At 43.3% G+C, this 20,295-nt stretch overlaps 1 protein-coding gene across 11 annotated transcripts in view; it reads right to left on the bottom strand.

The window, feature by feature from the left end:
• Positions 1–687: 687 nt before the first annotated feature.
• The window catches only part of Osbpl6 (oxysterol binding protein like 6), a 195,688-nt gene continuing 176,080 nt past the window's right edge, over positions 688–20,295 (bottom strand). For all 11 annotated transcript variants that reach the window (XM_036186038.1, XM_036186042.1, XM_036186043.1 and 8 more), the window contains 10 exons: positions 18,139–18,226; positions 17,417–17,670; positions 16,451–16,588; positions 15,843–15,906; positions 13,657–13,735; positions 11,645–11,789; positions 10,347–10,491; positions 7,961–8,087; positions 5,160–5,282; positions 688–4,338 (listed from right to left, as the gene is read on the bottom strand). In XM_036186038.1, coding sequence (XP_036041931.1) covers positions 4,230–4,338; positions 5,160–5,282; positions 7,961–8,087; positions 10,347–10,491; positions 11,645–11,789; positions 13,657–13,735; positions 15,843–15,906; positions 16,451–16,588; positions 17,417–17,670; positions 18,139–18,226 — 1,272 coding nt within the window. In that variant the 3' untranslated portion in view covers positions 688–4,229. The remainder of the gene's footprint in view (positions 4,339–5,159; positions 5,283–7,960; positions 8,088–10,346; positions 10,492–11,644; positions 11,790–13,656; positions 13,736–15,842; positions 15,907–16,450; positions 16,589–17,416; positions 17,671–18,138; positions 18,227–20,295) is intronic.

The following is a 20,295-nucleotide window of genomic DNA, read 5'->3' as shown; positions in this document are numbered from 1 at the left end:
CAGGAACTTTTTGCTATTCTTTTTTCCTACCAGTCTGGAAAATAACTAATAATATGTGCTTATAAGGAAATTTTTAACTCATGAAGAATAGTGTTCAAGAGGAAAGAGAATGGAGTGGTTTCTAACACTGAATGACTGAAATTCCATATAAATATGGCCTATTTCACAAACAGTGACATGGTGCCAAACAACAGAAATGTGTATCCACTCTTTCACTATGATAGGACCAGAGGTTAGAGAGACAAGTTGGTCACTTTGAAAAGCTGATGGAAGAGGAGGACACCAAATTCTCTTACAGCCGCTGCCTGTACCACAGAGCCTTATCTACTTGGGGTGTGGGATATGTTAGCTCATCATAGCGATTTTAGAAACATCTCATCCTTTAGATCTCAGCCTAGAAGAATGAGGCAAAATCCTTACACAATTTTCCATTCTCTCTTTAAAAAGCAGATGCTGCAAAGGTTTTACATCTCAGTAACAGTTCTACAGAGGATGTTAATGAAGCTGTTTTCTGCTTGAGACTGTGCCATGCAATGGACAACCTTCAAAGTATACATTTTACAAAATAATCCATGGAGCCTTTGAAGGGGAAAAAAATCCCCACAAAAACAAACCAACATTTTACTCAGCTCTATGGACACATTTTCCCCTCACATTTTCCCCAAAAGAACATTTCTAGAGCACAAAATGATTCATAATGGTTTAATTAGATACATTTTATATATCCTGAACATAATTGCTCTCATAGAAATAAACTAATATTTTGTACACAAACTTTATTTACTGTGCCACATTCATAAGACACTGCGCCAAGTGCAAACGTCTGTTACACGCCCTGGTGTGTGGAGCCCTGCTACCACAATGCTTCATTATCTAGCATGACAGAAAACAGTATTAGACAAGGTGGAGAATTTAACCCACAGAAGAGTAGCAAAAATGTTCTTTAGTATTAAGCAAAAACAGGTTCATCAGGTTTTCTTCCATAGAACTTCCTTCCCTCTCCAAGCTCTTTGGGACAGGATCTAATGACTGGTAAGTGGTCATGCACAAAAACACAAGGCCAGAGCACAAAAGATTTGGGAAATTAACAATTTGGCATCTTTTATACCAAAAATCCCTTGGTTTCCCTTAGCCAGAAAATTACATTTGGTCCCTGCTCTCACACAGAACTGACATGTACCACTAAAAGATATCTTAAATGAAGTTTATTTTCTTACAGCTACCTGGAGATTATACGGATAGTACTTTAAAGTAATCTAAGGAAAATAATGACAATTAAAAATAAGAAAACATCAACTCTGAAGAGTAGATTTGCACCTTGGTGAGCAGCACTGAGCGTCAAAATGGTTGGTTTCCCGGTAAGCCTCTGCAGATGCTGGCGTGTGCCGTAGATCAGTCCAGTCTGGTCAAGCCCTTGGGTTACTGTCACTAATCACTGCTTTCCCTAATGACCATCTCACTGGAGGGGAGGGAGCTTGGAAATAAAGCACGGGAGAGGAACTCAGACATACCAAGCCCTCCTAGGTCCTTCTAAAGAAAACAAAACAGCCCCCACCCCTTGCAAATACAAAGGTTATGTAAAATTCCAAGGAATACATCACTTTTTATCAAGAGAATAACATTCTACCCTTTTGCTATTCAGTTTCAAAAGCCAGAATGTCACGTGAATGAAATTCCAACAGGATTATAACTGTATAACCACCTTGTGAAGACAAGGAGGGATGGACCGTGACACCAACACAAGCCAGCATTCAATGGGAGGTGAGCTAATCGGGGGGTCACAGGAGACTCTGAGGCCTACCAAGGATGACTTGATGGTCACAATCAGGGAATCTGAATGTCAAAACAGATTCAAAATGGAGGATACCGCGACATGTGATTGTAATCAACATGACACTTCCCTTATTTTTATCTAAAATCCAAAGAGTTTCAGGGTAGACCTGACCATCGTGTTCTGTTCATACTTGTCATCTAACCTTATTATCTACAGAGTGAAGGCCTTAGCTACTGTTTCTCCTGTCTTCTCAGACAGCCCAAACCTTGGGCACACTAGTGGGTCCTGGGTCTCCTGCCACTTGTTAAACTGATGGTCCCCGTTATCTTTTCATCATCTCACCTTCCCAGTCCCTCCTTGTCACACCTTTCTTCTGCAGAACTCTTTTCTGTTTAGGTCATTGTGAGGCCGTTTAAGAAAGCACCACTGAGCACAGGCAAGACCCATCTTAAATCGGACTGTAAGCTTTACCGAGGGAGGAGAATCCATTTCTGTGAGGAAGTCAAGAGGATTCTAATTAAGTGCTAATTCAAATTAAAATGAGACATAACTGAAGGTGCAGAGATAAAGGAGCATCATGTTGAATGAAGAAAAACTTAGTTCAGGACAAAGGGGGAGATTTTATAGTCGCAAGGCAAACCACCAAGACTTCAAACGGGAGGAGTTCAAGAAATGGAGGAGGGAGCTCACGAGAAGGCGGTGCAAGGCGAAGATTAGCTCTGGCTATGACTTAGGGAACTTATCAAGGAGAGAAAGTCCGTTCTAATGAGTTCCAGCTGTGTGCATGATGTATGGACTTAGATGAAAGATGAATTTTAGGCTAACTAAAATACTGCTCCATCGAGTGGAAATTCTGAGTTTTCCTCCTTGTTCTCAGCAGCAGTGCTGGGTTTTATGGTGAATTAGCCGTTATTAGGAAGGCTTTGCTGAGGAGAAATAACACCAACATTGATGCCTCTTAACAAAATAGAAAATGTCACTAACCTTTTTATCAGAGTCTAAAATAACACTTAAATTCAGATGGTAAGGATCTAAGAATAAAACTCTAACTGACAATAAAATAGATGTAATTTTCTAATTCACTAGGAAGCTCCCCTAAAGAGATTTATTTTTTAAACATACAGGCATTTATAGAGTCATGTACGTGCAAGAATTTAGGAATGCCAATGCAAGCTTCTGTGTGCCCCGTGGGGGAAAAACAAAAGAAGAATTCAAAACACATCTTGCCCGCCCCCACCTTTGGAATGGATAACTTTTTTAGCCTAAGTTTTTTTATTTTTATTTTTTTTATTTCTGCCCTTAGCAAGGTTGAGAATTAATATGTAACCATGTATCATATGGAGCTGCTTGACTTTAAAAAAGGAAGATGATTTGCATAGGATCCATTTACATAATGCAAATAAGCTTTTGTTCTCTGTGGAATCTGAACAGTGCCAAGGAGTGGGCAAAGTCAGGGATGTGCTGTATGGCCTTGTGTGCCACTCAAAAACAGTACTTTATGGTACCAACCAGCCCAGGCAAAAACTCCAAATGTTTATTACTTCCTAATGAAGTTTTAACACTGATGACAGGTATCCAAATCAGATACGGCATCGCCAAATACCAGGGCACACTGTGAGGTCAGATGGAGGAGGGATGGTTTACTATCTGGCCACCTGGATGCAGAGATCTACTTATGTCCCTCAGCCCTCTTACCCTTAGATCCACCACACTGAAACTCACTTAGAAAAGGAAAGTGTGTGTTTCCTTATTTATTCCTCTTTTATCAGCTGAATCAATGTTCTGACTGAGAAAGTGAACCCACGCCAGGATTCTCTAATGATCTGTCCTTTACATACACCTATGAGCACACATTAAAAAAAAAACAAAACAGTTTATTGTACATCTTTGCATTTCTTAAGGCATGAACAATGTTGTAAAGATGGAATGGGTTTCCAGAAGCATCACGTCTATTTTGACGAGGCTGGTACAAGCACACCACATCAAAAAACCACACTTAAAGTCTGAACTAACCGACCATTACGGCTCAGGAGCTCCTAAGGTAGGGGATGACGTTTTCAGACAGCAGACCAAACATGAAGTCTGTATGTCATTGTACACTCCCCTGATCCACCTGAAGCACCGGTTACAGTCTGATCTTCTAGATCAGCTCTTCTGCCTTTGGACTTCATACTCCCTTCTTCTAGTCCGCTTTCCGAGGAGGGCATGGGTTTTATTTATTTTTTATTGTATTTTATTTTTTTAAGGAATATGGTTGCAGCAGAACAGAAAGGATCCAAAAGTGGTTAGGAGCCTTGTCTAATGCACTTTTGAAAATCCGTTATAAAGATGAATAGAAAAGCAAAGGGAGGTTCTCAGTCGACCCAGAAACCACGCGTAGCTATAAGAGACTTAATTGTGCATAGTTATTTATTCATTCGGAGTGTGGTATGTTGGCTAGCTCTATGTCTCCAGTTTACCAAAGAACAGGGCTGTCTACTTTGCTAAACCCAGGGTCCTTCCGAAGCTCCCAGTAGGTGTCATTAGAAACCCAGGCTTCTCTTTGATTTGCATCAATAACTTTTCTGTGAAAATATGAAAATCTTCATTAGCCACAAATCACATCAAGGTCAGCTGATAACTCAACTCTCTCATATATATGCATATATAACATATGTAGTAATACAATATAATAATAATGAGCTTCCTTCCAGGAACAGAGCAACATCAGTAGCTGCAGAAGCCACTCTGAGGCCCATATCTGAAGGGCACACTGCAGCCCTCTGATGGGCACACTGCAGACCTCTGATCGGCACACAGCAGACCTCTGAATGGCAAGTCTGCATTTCTACCACAGGATGATCATGAGATGACAGCTCTAAGGATGTTGCCCTGAGCTTTACTGAGCATGCTCTGGAGGATGACAGATGATGGATCTGAAAACCACAGATTCATCTCTGTAATGTTTACATAATCCTTTAAATAATCCTGTAGTAATCATCTTTGATCATACCACAGTGGGAGCTAAAATATGAGCAGAAACAAGCTCGGTGTGACAGAAATAAAATTAAATCCACATGAAGTCGTGGTGCCCTAGGGGGCAGAATCCCAAATGCCACCTGCAGGAGGAGTGGGGATATCTTTCTGCCACTCCAAAGGGTCCAGATAAAGGGGAATGCCTTCTGGTGAGCTCCTCCCTATCTCCCTGTCCACAGAAAGAAAAGACCCACTTTTCTTGGGTAACTTAACTTTCACACACATAAAATCCAATTCATTATTTTCACTGTCCAATGTAAAGCTACCCAAATCAGTGTAAGTTCCCCAGACACTCTGCAACCCTCTTTTCCTCACAGTCTGTGGCAACCTTTAGTGAAACACAAGCTTGCTGTGGGAATGGCTGACTTACTTAAAAAATTTTGGTATATGTTCAAGGTTGTTTTCCTCCATGTACCGTCTTCGAGATCTCTGGAGTTCCTCAACTCTTTGCTTCTCTGCTGCTGCGGCTTCTAAGTTTCCTTCTTCCAAAAATCTAAGCAGAATACAGTTGATATTCCAACGTCAGTGTCTTTTAGAAAAAAATATATTGGCATAAAATTACCTGCTGGCTGCTGAGAATATAGCATCCTGAACAGTGGTGACATTGCTGATGTCCCTTCACCCTTGTCCCAGGCCATGTGTCCTCAGTCTGTTCATCAATTAACATAGTTTCTGTACATGTGGATTGAATTACTACATTGAGGAACACAATCGTATGCTAAGGGGGCAGGTGACTGGTTTGAACACTTCTCTGTGCTGTCTGGGGTTCTAAAATCTTAGATTTCTTTTTCTGAAGAATAGAAGTGGAGAATAAGATCAACATAAGTCTCAAGTTGGGTTTCTTTCTTCACAGTGCCACATGGATTTTTTAAAGGCTATGGGATGCTGGATGGTGACTGGCTGTCCTCTGTGCAGAGGACAGATTGAGAGGCGAGGATTGTTCCTTTTTTACTGGGGAATGTTAGAATAATGAAAAGAAGAAGGTATGATGAAATAGAATTGAGAAGGTGGAAACAGACCCAAGGATGATTTGTGAATGTATACATCTGTGGTTGGCATAGAGGCTCTGTGGTGGACAGGAGCTTGCTAAACACACACAGGCCCTGCATTGGATTACCACCACCGCCACAACACAGACACACAGACATACAGACACACACACACACACACCCCTTTACATTTCAAAACAAGAGCAAAGGAGAGGGGCATAATACAATATACATTGTACAAAGTGGACTGATGAGATACACATTCTGGGAGGAACATAAACTGCAATTTTTAGGAGAGTGCAATGGGTCATATGTAGAACAGAATGAAGTCAAAGTCACGGCAAAGACATTTTAGGAGGGAAAAACTCCAAACACGCACGGGAAACAGAGAACGGATCTTCAGTGGAATGTGGGTGACATATAGACTTTTAGGAGAAATGAGTTCTGTAGAAGTGGAATCATGATCATATAAAAATAACAAAAAGTGAGTTTGGCAGGAAGTGGTGGTGGTGTCATGGACCTATGAGGATACCGGACTAAAGTCTATCAAATTGTGCAAACAGGAAAATTGTATATTATGTGAATTATCTGTCAATAAAGATCTTATTAAAAAATGAGTTTGGTAGTTTGAGTATGGCTCCACACCTGCGGGACCAAGTATGTGGGGAAAGCTCCTGTTCTTTCTGGTAACTGCCAGATGCTCCTGTCACTTTTTTTTTGAGACAGGGTTTCTCTGTGTAGCCCTGGCTGTGCTGGATCTTGCTCTGTACACCAGGCTGGCCTCAAACTCACAGAGATCCGCCTGCCTCTGCCTCCCGAGTGCTGGGATTAAAGGTGTGTGCCACCACCACCACCACCACCACCACCACCACCACCACCACCACCACATCACCACCACATCACCACCACACCACATCACCACCACCACCACCACCACCACCACCACATCACCACCACCACCACCACCACCACATCACCACCACCATCACCACCACCACCACCACCACCACCACCACATCACCACCACCACCACCACATCACCACCACATCACCACCACCACCACCACCACCACCACCACCACCACATCACCACCACATCACCACCACATCACCACCACCACCACCACCACCACCATATCACCACCACCACCACCACCACATCACCACCACCACCACCACCACCACCACCACCACATCACCACCACCACCACCACATCACCACCACATCACCACCACCACCACCACCACCACCACCACATCACCACCACATCACCACCACCACCACCACCACCACCATCACCACCATATCACCACCACCACCACCACCACCACATCACCACCACCACCACCACATCACCACCACATCACCACCACCACCACCACCACCACCACCACCACATCACCACCACATCACCACCACATCACCACCACCACCACATCACCACCACATCACCACCACATCACCACCACCACCACATCACCACCACATCACCACCACATCACCACCACATCACCACCACCACCACCACCACATCACCACCACATCACCACCACATCACCACCACCACCACATCACCACCACATCACCACCACATCACCACCACCACCACCACCACCACCACCACATCACCACCACATCACCACCACCATCACCACCACCATCACCACCACCACCACATCACCACCACATCACCACCACATCACCACCACATCACCACCACATCACCACCACATCACCACCACATCACCACCACATCACCACCATCACCACCACATCACCACCACATCACCACCACATCACCACCACATCACCACCACCACTGGGCCGCTCCCGCCACTTTTATTTTCAGTTTAAATGACACTCCCTGATAATGGGCAGTATGTGTAAAGAGGCCCAAAACACAGGAGATTCGACAGTGACCACCTGAGTTTTCAGACATTTGTTAAATATGCGGAAGCTTTCTGTTCCTGTCCAACACAACTGGCCATTGAATACTGTTCTGTTATAATGACTCTACAAATGCCATTTTGCCCAGAATAAGAAACTCAGGTATTTCTGAGCAAATACAGGGAAGAAAGAATGCATGAAGGAGCAAACAAATGATGGAGAAAAGAGTCCCAGTGACTTCTGACACCCACATTGTCATCTAGGATCCAACAGAAACTCTGCTGCAGCCCTGACCTTTGATCTGGCCGGAATCGGGCATCTGTGGGAGGAAGGAGGTCCTTCAGGACAGGATCCAACTCATTGAGCTCCACAGCAAACCTCGTAAAGCCATAGTAGAGTTCGTAGTTGGTTGGCAGAGAACCTGGAGAGAGGCCGAGAACAGCTGTGAGAGGGACAGGCTCCCAGCAAGGGGTGGAGCCAACTTCCCTCATCAGGAAGAGCATACCTAGAGCCCAGCCTACAGACAGGCTTGTACTCATGCACAGGACATGGGGATGTCCTTTCGAGTAAGTTAATGTTAATGGTCAGAACGGAAAGAGTAACATATTTAATTAAACCCCACCTTTAAATAAAACCTTGCATTATATTAATAGTCTTCATTGGCTGAACACAGAATTTTCCTCTCAAGTAGTCAATTAGGTAACTAAAGACCAAAGCTAGTTAAACACAAACATTAACAGTTCACCAGAAACATCACCTGCCATTTACTTCTTCATTAAAAGATGCAGATATAAATATTATTAGTATTCCTTTAAAACATTTAAAAATTATTTAACATTTGGTGTGTGTGTGTGTGTGTGTGTGTGTGTGTGTGTGAGTGTGAGAGAGAGAGAGAGAGAGAGAGAGAGAGAGAGAGAGAGAGAGAGAGGAGAACCATATGCTTGGTTTCTTTCTTAGGCTCAGTTTTCTTTCTCTGTTTTTCTCAAAGCTTATTTTTATTTACATATGTGTGTCTCGGTGAGTGCAGGTGCCCACAGAGTTCAGAAGAGAATGTGGGATCCCTTGAAGTTGGAGGTGCAGACAGTGCAGGCAGTTGTGAGTCACCCCACACTGGGCATGATCCCAGTCCTCTTGAAAAGCAGCAAGTACTCTTAACTGCTGAGCCATCTCTCCAGCCCCATTGATTTCTTTTTCTTTCATGTGGATTTCAGGGGTTAAACTCAGTCTTTGGCAGCAGGTGCCTTTACCTTCAGAGCCATCTTGTGGGCCCTTTAATTTTTTCTATTCCGCCTTAAAAATTTGTGTGTGTGTGTGTGTGTGTGTGTCACACACACACACACACACACACACACACACACACACACACACACACAGTTTGAGCTATAGCTATAGTGTACAGAGGTCAGAGGACAGAGAACAACTGGTGGGCCTAAACTCAGGTTGTCAGCCTTGGGAGCAAGCACCTTTAACTTGCTATCTTGCCAGCCTTGAGAGTCATCCATCTATCCATTGGGCCATCCATTGAGTTATCCATCCATCCATCCATCCATCCATCCACTCACCCTACCTTCCCTTCCCTTCCCCTTCTCCTTCCTTCTCCTTCCTTCCTTCCTTCCTTCCTTCCTTCCTTCCTTCCTTCCTTCCTTCCTTCCTTCCTTCCTTCCTTCCTCCCTCCCTCCCTCCCTCCCTCCCTCCCTTCCTTCCTTCCTAATAATACCTCACTTTGCTGTCCAGTCTCATCTTGAACTCCTGGGTTCTAGCAATCCTCCTATTTCAGGCTCCCAGGTACTAGGACTACAGACATGCACCATCACACGTAGCAGTGAAGTGAGACACTTGCTGACTACTCAGAACCTCACTTACACTAGGACGCGCCCTATCGCTGCTTTACAGCCCAAGCTCTTATTCGTGCTTATCTGTAATTCTAAGGTAGAATCCTTGTTTGCTTTGCTTACTGAAGTATTCCAACCTCCTAGAACAAGGCTGATGCATGGCCAATACTCAGAGGGCAGTTACTAACAATGGATGGATTAACCACTCTACCAGTAGGAATCTTATAAACACGTAACAGTGTCTTTTAGGAAACCAACTGGCTTAAAAATTGGAGACAACCTGACAAAACTCCAATAAAGATAAATGTCACATGGAGAATTTCTTGCCATATACTCTATATTCAATCATATGCTAATGTAGTGCCTGGCTCTGCTGATGTCTTTTGTTAGGCATGTAGCGGTTTTCCTGCTCAAGTGAAACAGACCACTTACTGTGCAAGGTAGTGGATGTAGGATTACAGATATTACATTTCCTTTGCTTTATTTAAAAAGTAGACAACACGAACAAAGGCTTGCTTATGTATTTCCGTTATTTAAACTCTTTATTAGGTACACCTAGCATCTGCATGTATGCATAATGTCTAAAGCAAATTCCCATGGCAGACTTCAACAGGTCATTTTACTGCATGTCAATGATTTTGGTCCATTTTTGAATGACTAAGTATCAAACAGAGGGTTTTACACAAAAGTTATTTGTTGAATGTAAATATAACTGTGAGTGCATTGAGCATTTACATTTTAGATCCCACTCTTAAAAGGAAATGCAAGGCAAACAGCATGGTATGCCCCTCCATTCCCTCCCTTTGGCTGCCCACAGCCTCCTGACCAAGAAGCTCAGGCCGTCTTACCTGGTCTCCAGATGCACTTTGCAGAGGGAGCCACCCCGCAGTAGAGACCTTCATGCCACTTCCCAAACAGCCGGTGTACCACCTTCCCCTCCTGGTCTATCACCACCCCCTGGACTTCATTCACGTTGGAGTTCCAATAATTCACCTGGAAGACAAGCAACCCAAGCGCCTCAGTAATGCCAACCTGTCCTTTCTATAATGCAAAATGTTCTTTCCCTTGGAACGGAGCTCAGCACATCTCACACATATGGAAGGTTGCCTTTCTTGCTTCCTATCTCAAGAGGGTCTCACTAACGTTGTTTAAGTTGGCCTGGAACTTCCTGGGTAGCCCAGGTTGGCACAAAACTCACAATCCTTCTACCTCGAACTCGCAAGTGCTAGGATAAGTGGTGTGCCAGAGTAATTGATTAGATTAATTTCTAAGTAGTGGGTAGTCTTGGAGCTAGGGGTGTAGCTCTGAGCACTGGCTTACCACGGGCAAGGTCCTGGATTTGATTCCAAGTACAAAAACAAACAAGAACCAATAAACAAACACCCCAAACTTCTGCTCCATGCCACAGCATGATAGCATGCCAATCTCTAGCTCCAGGTCAGTTGTTAGCTGAAAAGCCCAATATTAACTCACAGGTTAGTGGTTTTGTCTTCAATTCTCTCCCTTTGTTCATGGATCTTAATGAACTTCACCTGGACATGATATCATAATAACTGGCAAATCTTGTAATGTACTTAAGCAAACATGGGTATGTGTTGTATTTCTACTTCAGACCAGCGTTCCTAGGGAAATGGTGTTCCCTGGGTATTTCTTTCCGTAACCTATTTTCTAGTAAATGAAGGCAAAGCTTTCTCTTGGCCCAGTCTGGATTGCTACAGAGCAGGCAGAGTGGGTTTGCAATGACTGCAGCTAACATCTACATGGCTCTGTTCAAGTATTTCCAAGAGCTGACCACTGTATTAGAGTCAGAGCCCTAAATAACCACAGAAATATATTTATGTTGTAATCAGGCAGTAATAGAAACTAGAGGACTCAATTTATGAATGAAATGTGTTCCAGAATTTTACTTAGTATCCTGGCTGGCTATGTAAAAACAAGATTCTTTAAAAATAGACTTATTTTTTCTGACATGGTATTTTTGATCTCTACAGATTCAGAAGTTTATACTCTCAAGCAACGCTGTAAGCCAATTGTGGTTTCTTGTCTAAAATGTCCTAAGATAGGATACAGGGAAGATTTTCTTCCCTTTCTTCCTTAGGAAGCATTCTGCAGGATCTTCGCTTTTCTCTTCTAAGGTGCTTCTTACCTTGACGAATGTGAGCTTGCAGATGCAAACGCTGCTTTTGGTGTTTCTAATAGTCACTTCGCCATAATGCTCGATCCATCTTCTCCCACTGAGGATGTTGTGGATACATGTGGTGACTTTATTCCACACATAGTAATCTCCGTACCTGCAAAGAATACAGCGCTGATCAAAAGTAATGGACACAGATATATCACTGTTCCTACATGAGAGAATATTCTTTGGGTAAAACTTCCTTTCCCCTCACTTGCCCTCATTTCTTAAAAACTTCTGTGTAGTCATAAATATGCATGACACGATTCATTTACTTAAGGAATGAATAATGAGTGTTCTCTGTGGACCTAATGCTGCTAAATTCAACAATGCCTTTTTTCTGCCCCTCCGGGACGAAGAGTATGCTAGGGGTCTAGTGACAGGTAAGCAAATACTGAAAAAAGTATCATGAAGGTTACTATTTACAAATGAACAAAGCATCATGAGCAGAAGGGGGGGGGGTTAGTCCTCAGCTTTTCGGAAACATGGAGTGATTGTCAAGCAGGAGGTACCAGATGAGGCTGGCTCTGTAGGTTTGTGGTGGGGAGGTGGGCACTGTGTATGGGGGGAAGTATCTATGAGACACAAGGCAAGAAGAAACTGGTATCTGGGGTCCTGGCAGTGGTGTGTTCCAGGTCATGAGGAGGGCAGGGAAGGCATTTAATGATCTACTGAAGAGTCTCCATTTACAGGCAGGTAATGAGTATTTGTGGAAGGATTCAGGGGAAGAAGCAAAATCAGATACACATCTGAGAGCACTGACTCCCAGAATAGTCTCATAGTACACGGTCACAATAAAAGTTAAGATGGAGTAATTCTTTAGAAAAAAGATGAGAAGGCGAATAAGCCTATCTAGGGCACAAATCCAATATGTATTCTGGGGAATGATGCACAGAATTTCTGCCAAGCATGGTCACAAGTCAGATGTAAGTGGCTACATATGTATATTTTCAAGTACAATTATATTTCATAACGAAATAAAATACTTCTAAGGCCCAATTGGTGTGATATAGGTATTAGAGACACCTGGGAAAACTATTGACGAATTTTCACTAATTGAAAGTTTATCTCTCTCCTCTCACCTTTCCTCATATCCAGTTTGTCAGTAGGTTGTGAATGCACATGCGTGCCTGTGTATGTATATGCATGCACATGTGTGATTATGCGTGTGTGTACACAGGTGCACGGGCATGTGTGTGGAGGTCACAGGGTAGCCTCAGGTTCTGGTCTTTGCCTCCCACTCAGAAAGGGTCACTCTGTTGTTTCTCTGCTGCATACTGCAGGCTAGCTGGCCTACATTTTCTGAGGATTCTCCTGTCTCCACCTCTTATCTTCCCACAGCAGCACTGGATTACAGACACTCATGCTATGTATATAGCTTCTGGGGATTCGAACTCAGGTCCTCACATTCCTGCTGAAGTGCTTTTATTTACCAAACCATGTCTCTACCTCCAAACCCCAGCATATCCTACCATCCAAGTAGATAAAACCCAAATCAACCAAACAACCAAAAAGCAACAAAAATCATATCTTTGTCCTCAATACAAACGAAGTAATTTAAAAATATTTATAGCCCATCTCTTTAAATTTTTTTATATAGAATATGGTATAAAAGAATTACATTGTTACTTTTTTTATAAGTAACTTGGAAACTTAAAATAGGTTCTTTATCTAAGCAAGACAGATATAAAATGAAATTATAAATAGTATAGAAAAGAAACTGGTAAAGGGAGAGCTTGCTAATACAAATGTAGATTAAAATGTTGGTGAGAACATGGCAGGTGGTTGCTGAAGGATGCCAGGAGAGAAGCAGGAAGCTATGGTACATGGGCTAAGGCTATCTGTTTTTGTGGAAGACATACTGAAAAAATTGTGCTGAAGGTAACAGAGGCTTTGGGCACACAGGGAACTGAACCTTTCCTCATACCCACTTGGACTGCAAGAGTGGCTAAGAAGCCTGAGAGGAGAAGGGAGCAACCTACTTTGGAAGCGTAACGTTCAGGGTTCCAACGGGCAGGATTTCCATCGACTTTCCCCAGAATTTGTTTTTCCATCTGATATCTAGATGGGATAAAGAGGGGACAGAAATTCAATGCTCCATATCCAATCAGTTCTGAAAAAACTAATACTGGGATTATAGTTTACAAAACACTTTTGTAATTATAACTGATTCTGTACTATTATTAAACATCACAAAGACCCGAAGATAGCCAAGGTGAAAATATTGTGATTCTTTCCAGATTCATTTTCTCCCTTCATAACCATGCTCCCTGTTTGTTTCCATTTAATGAAACAAATTCCAGAAGCCAGAATAGAATGTGTACAGGTGTGAGGTACTCACATATACATATGAACATAGACCTTAGGGTGCACTGATCCCCAGATAATAATAGATGCTAAGTTTTGACTAAATGAAAAATAGTCACCATATACATCAAGCCTGAAGTATACGTAAAAATAACTGCAGTATGGTAATACCACTGACTCATAACACATCTTCTCCTTATACACATAGGAGTTATATGTCTGAGGAGAAGAGCAAAAGATAAAAAAATAAACTAAAATCTTTACACAGAGACAGTGAAGATTTATGAGCACATGGGATGAACTTAAACTCGTCTGTCTCTACACTGGCTAAGACACTCGGCCCAAGGCCCAGCACTTTCTAACATATCCCCAAACTGGCTAAGACACAACCGGAGGCCAACCACTTCCTCTCATTCAATGGTGTTATGTTTCCACGTGGAGACTCAGATCTACCTGCAAGTCTGTAATAACCCACCTAGTCCCAATTGGATAAACAAAGGAAGCTTAGGGATTTCTTCATAGAACTTCTGACTCTTGCTTATAACCAAGAATGATCTTCTTATTTTGCCATAGAGTTCAGGTACAGTACTGACATTGTGTGCTCTCAAGTTAAGGTAATGCTTCCTGTGAGCAGCGAAGCACCTTCCACATTCGAAGGTCTATTTGACACTTAATAGTCAAGTCAGCAAATGCATTCTTTTTTCCTAAGGGGTTTTGAAACTTTATTTTAGGTAAGGCTGCAAAATTGTACCACAGCAATGAGCCCTAATTAGGAAAGACTTCATTTCAAAGCCCCAGCACCAAAGAGTCAAATGACCATGAATCACTTTAGTGTTTAAATTGTTATCGTTTGGGGGAGGGGGCGTTCTAGAACATCTATATATTACACCACAATCTGCAGATGCTCGTGTCTCTTATATAAAAAGTACAAGATATTTGCATGTATAAAAGATGTACTGCTCTCATATACTTGAAATTATCTCTGGATTACCTGTAAGGACTAACCCAATGTCAGTCTTTAGGAAATGGTTGTTTACTGTTACATTTCTTGGGGAGTAACAGAAAACTATTCTGCATATGATTAGTATAGATAGTTTTTCTGAGTGCTGTTCATCTAGGTTGGCTGGCTCTACACATGCTTGTGGACATGTTGGTTGACTAGATGCCTAGACAGATGTGCCAGTGAGCATTCCTTTGGCCAGTAAAAATCTCTGTACATATGTAGAGAGCCGCGTGTAGCCGCACCCTAAAGATGGCTCTGGCTTCTACCCTCTGCCTTCCCGATGGCAAACACTCTTTATGGTAAACAGCTCCTTATTTGGCTGTGGCTGGATTCGTGTGTTGCTGGCATATGCGTGAACCTGTGGACAGTGCCCACGTGGCTGCTTGGGGTTGGCAGCCCAGCCCTACTTAGGTGCTGGGAGAGGCTTGCCCCAGCAAGAGAGACACAATGTAACTAATCAAAGGTCTGATTAAACTGTAATGAGAAGGATCCCGGTGTTGCGTCTTCCTTGCTGGTCGAGGCGGGCGCGACATACATACTCCAAGAGCAAGAGGGCAAGAGACATCAGTGCCACAGTACAGAGGCCCAACAAGACAAGGCACAACGAGACACGGTGAGAGTTCTAGGCTGGAATGGGCAGTGTGGAGCTGATGTTCTGCAGGCTCAGCATCTCATTTCCAAGACAACATGGATTCATAGTTAGCTGGAAAATTTAATTTCTCAAGATGATCCCTACCAGCATTTACTAAGTCTCTGAGTTCCCAAGGCAGAAATCAAACTGAGCACAGTGGACTTTCATAGCTAGACATTTTCTACAGTCTTATACATTTGGCTTTCAATTGTAATTGAAATACAAACCTTGCCAGAAGACAAAGTTCTTCGATTCACAGTGACAGGCAGAAATGGGTGGATGATGGCTAACCTGGTAATTTAAAGTGGGGGGGAGGAGAGAGAGAGAAAAAGAGAGAGAGAGAGAGAGAGAGAGAGAGAGAGAGAGAGAGAGAGAGAGAGAGGACGTGAGCGCGCAATGATGTCAATATTCTAACTTCTATAAATGATGTTTTTGTTTTTTGAGACAGGGTCTCATGTAGCAGCTCAGGCTGGCTTCAAACTTACAGCTAAGACTGGCCTTGAACTCCTGATCTTGCTGCCTCCACCCAGTGCTGTGATTACTTGCATACATCATCAACATCAACAATATTATTTTAAAAAATAAAACCATCCCCCCATGACAACCAGAATATCCAGTTCTAATAATAAATTCACCTTAAAACTATAAATAAGTCGTTAATATTTAAGACATAGGTAAACACAGAGAACCCACACACACTTAGAGGGGATGATGATGCAGTCAAATTACATGGTATTTCTCTTAACTGGTAAGATAGCCTGTCCCAATCACACAGTTATTAAAGCTTTTCTCTTCACTAAACTGTCCTCTGAGCTTGGATGGCAACCTCACTTACTTGTTCAGAGAAGAACCGGAAGCCCTTATCTTCTCTTATGCATTCATAGGTCTCCCCCAGGACGGGGTTGAACGGTTTGCTTCCTGCTCTGAAGTAGGTGGAGCAATACCCTGAGACCGCAAAAGCAGCAACGAGAACCTGCGAAGACGCCGAGAAAGGAGCATGATGTAGGAGACCACTCCAGGGCCGTGTGCCTATACCCCTACAGGTGGCACACACTCCATGTTGAGGGGTGCTGATCTGATGACACCTGTGTTTTCAATTACTTGACTCTTCAGCAATATACACAGGAAGGGATGACTACCCCTGTGAGAAGTGTCAGGCAACTGAAGTCAAGTGCTCTTCATTCACGTGTTCACCCGATTTCCTGACTATCAGAGATGTCAAAGGTTCCGGAAGCCAGTTTGTTAGCCATGTCGTGGGCACACCCTTAGCCTCACAGGCATGAAGGTGTGGCTGCTGGTGCTGGTTAGAGCAGAGGTCAAGTTTTCCAGCCTTATGGAGTAGAGGGCAAAGTACCACCAGCAAGTTGCTTTCTTAGAACTATGCACCTGAACAGATGGGCTCTCCTGGCACACGGGACTAGCTGACAGAGCAAGGCTGGGCATGCTTTTGACCAGGAGTCTTTAATCTCTTTGCCAAACTCTAGGGAACACTCTAGGCCAGCAGGTGTCCCCAACCTACAGCTCAAGGTCAACATGCATCTCAGGATAGCTATGTTGACTCCATATGGCAATGTCAAGGGCTGAGACCCCTGTGGGCATCTAGGCCATGGAAAATTCACAACATGAGTAGTTTCCAATAAGAGTATCTAGAATTTCTGGCCATGTTTGGTTATGCACACAGACCAAATCTTCTCTAATACCTAACACAGTGAGAATGTTATTATACTAACAAAAAAGTTGTCTAGAGGATGGCTGTAGCCTAGCTCAGGTTTTCAACCAGTCCTGCCCTGCCCTCCATTACCATTCTCTCATAGGGGTCATCCGTCTCTGAGGCCTTGTCCAGGAGCTCGCTGTACTCCATTTCTTCACAGAGGTGCTGCAGAGTGTTGAGTGGTTCGTTGAGCTCCACGGGCATGGAGACCTTTGACAGGTCTTTGCCAATGTTGTTTCTCAAGATATTCCATAGGTTAATGTTACTGGTGTCAGGGCAAGGAGCAGGCAGGCACGTGCGGCGGCCATTCCTGAAGGCACCTCCTGTGAGCTCCCCATTCAGGACTGGCAGAGGAAGAAGCAGAGTGAGCAAAGCTTCCCCTCTCTGGTTTCACAAAATCAGAGTGGAAAACAGAACCCTTTCATAGAATTCTGACTGTAACACATCTAATCACAATCTCCTTCATACAGAGGATCATCTCTATATGAAGTTGAGAACCAGTGCACAAAACATCACAGTAGGTGTTTAAACATACTCAAATATTATTTAACGCCCCCTCTGTCTCTCTGTGCATATTTCAACAAGAGAGATTTGACATTTGGGTCTAAACAAGAGGTCAAGTTTCTCTACTTAATCACAAACCCAACAGATTTTACAGTTGCACACGCTGACTGATTATGCTAAAGAAAAGCTACCAATAACTAACTGAAAGGGGATAACTGGTAAGCAGAAGGGAATGACTGGCTAGTAATTCACCAGGGTTGTAATTCAGCATGTAGACAGAACAAACTGGACACTCAAATGATGCATACTTTGCCGAGAAATATTGTCCGCAACACTGGTGTTGTCCTCAGATATGTTATCACTCACATCGCTGATGTATGACTCATCATCAGAAGCCTAAGGGAGTGAGGACAGAGAGGTGATGAGAATGTTCCTCAGGTTTCTTGCCTTGGAAGCTCAGATCATTAAAAGGTAAAAAGTAACAAGGTTGTTCAAATGAGAAGCAAGTGTCACAGTGAAAACATACTTGGCTCAAGGATACTTGAAGATACTTGGTATCTTCCACCAGGTGCCAGAGAGGAATGGCTGTTTTGAAGTCACTCCTTCTCAGCTAAGGTGGGAACCTGGGGGAGGCTTGAATGCTTAACTATGGAAAACACAGTACACATACACATAAAAGAAGGCCTGTGATTCTACACCGAGGACTCCAGATAGGCTGCTCAGAGCAGACTTATTGAGCAGAGGGTGTGGGAGGTGTCTGAGAGGAAACAGGCATTGCCTAGTCATTATGAAAGCGAGAGGCCCAGGAAGAGGCAAAAGCAGGAACCATTAGGGAAGCATTTACCCAAGGACCTCTGGGAGGTTAAGAGAGGCTGTGACTACTAAGTATAGGGAGACAGGAAAGGGCATGACAACAAGCTTTTCATGCCAGCCTGAGGGTCATTGAACACCAACGAACTAAGGGAGTGTACACAGAGTCAAGACTCAGTTTTCCAGGAGATGCGATGAGAAGATGCTCCACAGATCTAGGGAAGAAACTCTAGAATCTGACAGCTATTGGGAGGCAGGGGAAAGAGCAAACATAAGTCATTCTCTTCATGAATGGAGCAACAAAGAAACCAGTGGAGTGGGAATAGAGCTCAATGGCAGACTGCCTGACTACCATGCCTAAGTTCTAGGTTCAGTCCCAAATACTGCAAAAACACATGAACAGACAAACTGAAATGAAACCCAAATTAAGGGCAAAATAAGATTAAGGAACAACGTGATGTACAGAGCTGGAGCAGTTAAGAAAGGGCACTAAGCCACAAGCTGACCCAGGAAACCAACGTCTCCACTACAGGCTGGAAAATGATACTCTTTAATGTCTTCAAGGTGTAAACAGCAGCGTCCTCTCTGAGCACAAAACCAAAACACTCGTACTGTAAAATATGAGCAAGTACATGAAGGCACACAGGGTTTGAAAATCATCTGCAGCTGCCAGTACAGGCCCATTCAGATAGGCTTCATCCCTCGAATCTTTTTTTTTTTTTTTTTTTTCCGAGACAGAGTTTCTCTGTGTAGCTTTGAGCCTTTCTTGGGACTCACTCTGTAGCCCAGGCTGGCCTCGAACTCAGAGATCTGCCTGGCTTTGCCTCCCGAGTGCTGGGATTAAAGGCATGTACCACCACTGCCTGGCTTCATCGCCCGAATCTTAAAACGCCAGCATAAACACACACTGTATGTGTCTTTACCTACTAACAGAGAAGATCACATTTTATGTTTGGCCATTTGTTTTGGCTTGGTGAAGTGGGATATCCTTCTGTGTGCTGTGAATATGTGTTGCTCTCACTGGTTGATAATAAGGCAGTTTTGATCAATAGTGAGGCAAGATAAGGTTAGGCAGTACAATCAAACTGAAGACAGAGATGAAAAGGTGGAGTCAGGGCAGATGCTAGCCAGCCCACTGAGGAAGCAAGACATGTAGAAAATGAAGGAATAAGCCACAAACCACGTGGCAAAGCACAGATAAGAAATATGGGTTAATTTAAATGTAGAGCTAGCTAGTAATAAGCCTGAGCCATTGGCCAAGCATTTATAATATAAGCCTCTGAGTGGTAATTTGGGAAAGGACTGCTGAGTGTAATCAGGTGGATGGGACAAAAAGCTCTGCCTCCAGTTACAGGCTTGGTGCTTCCAGCCAGAGTCTTGCTACAAATCTCTGGTTAGTCATGAACTCATTATGTAGAATAAGCTGGACCATTCATGGTGAGCCTCCTCCCCGTGCTTCCCAAGTGCTGGGATTATGGTAATGCTCACCATGTCTGGATCTTAGTTTTGTGGTGTTCTGCGCACAAGACACAAAGCTCTTCATCAGTATTTGGAAAGGCAGCACATTTCATTGTCTACTGATGGATATGGAGATGAACCAGCACACAAATGTCTTTCAACAGTTTTCTGTCATCATATACCTTGCATTTTACATA

Source organism: Onychomys torridus, chromosome 4, assembly GCF_903995425.1.
Source record: "Onychomys torridus chromosome 4, mOncTor1.1, whole genome shotgun sequence".
NCBI classification, from domain to species: Eukaryota; Metazoa; Chordata; class Mammalia; order Rodentia; family Cricetidae; genus Onychomys; species Onychomys torridus.
The sequence above is the reverse complement of the archived record's forward strand: the minus strand, read 5'-3'. Positions and strand labels throughout refer to the sequence as shown.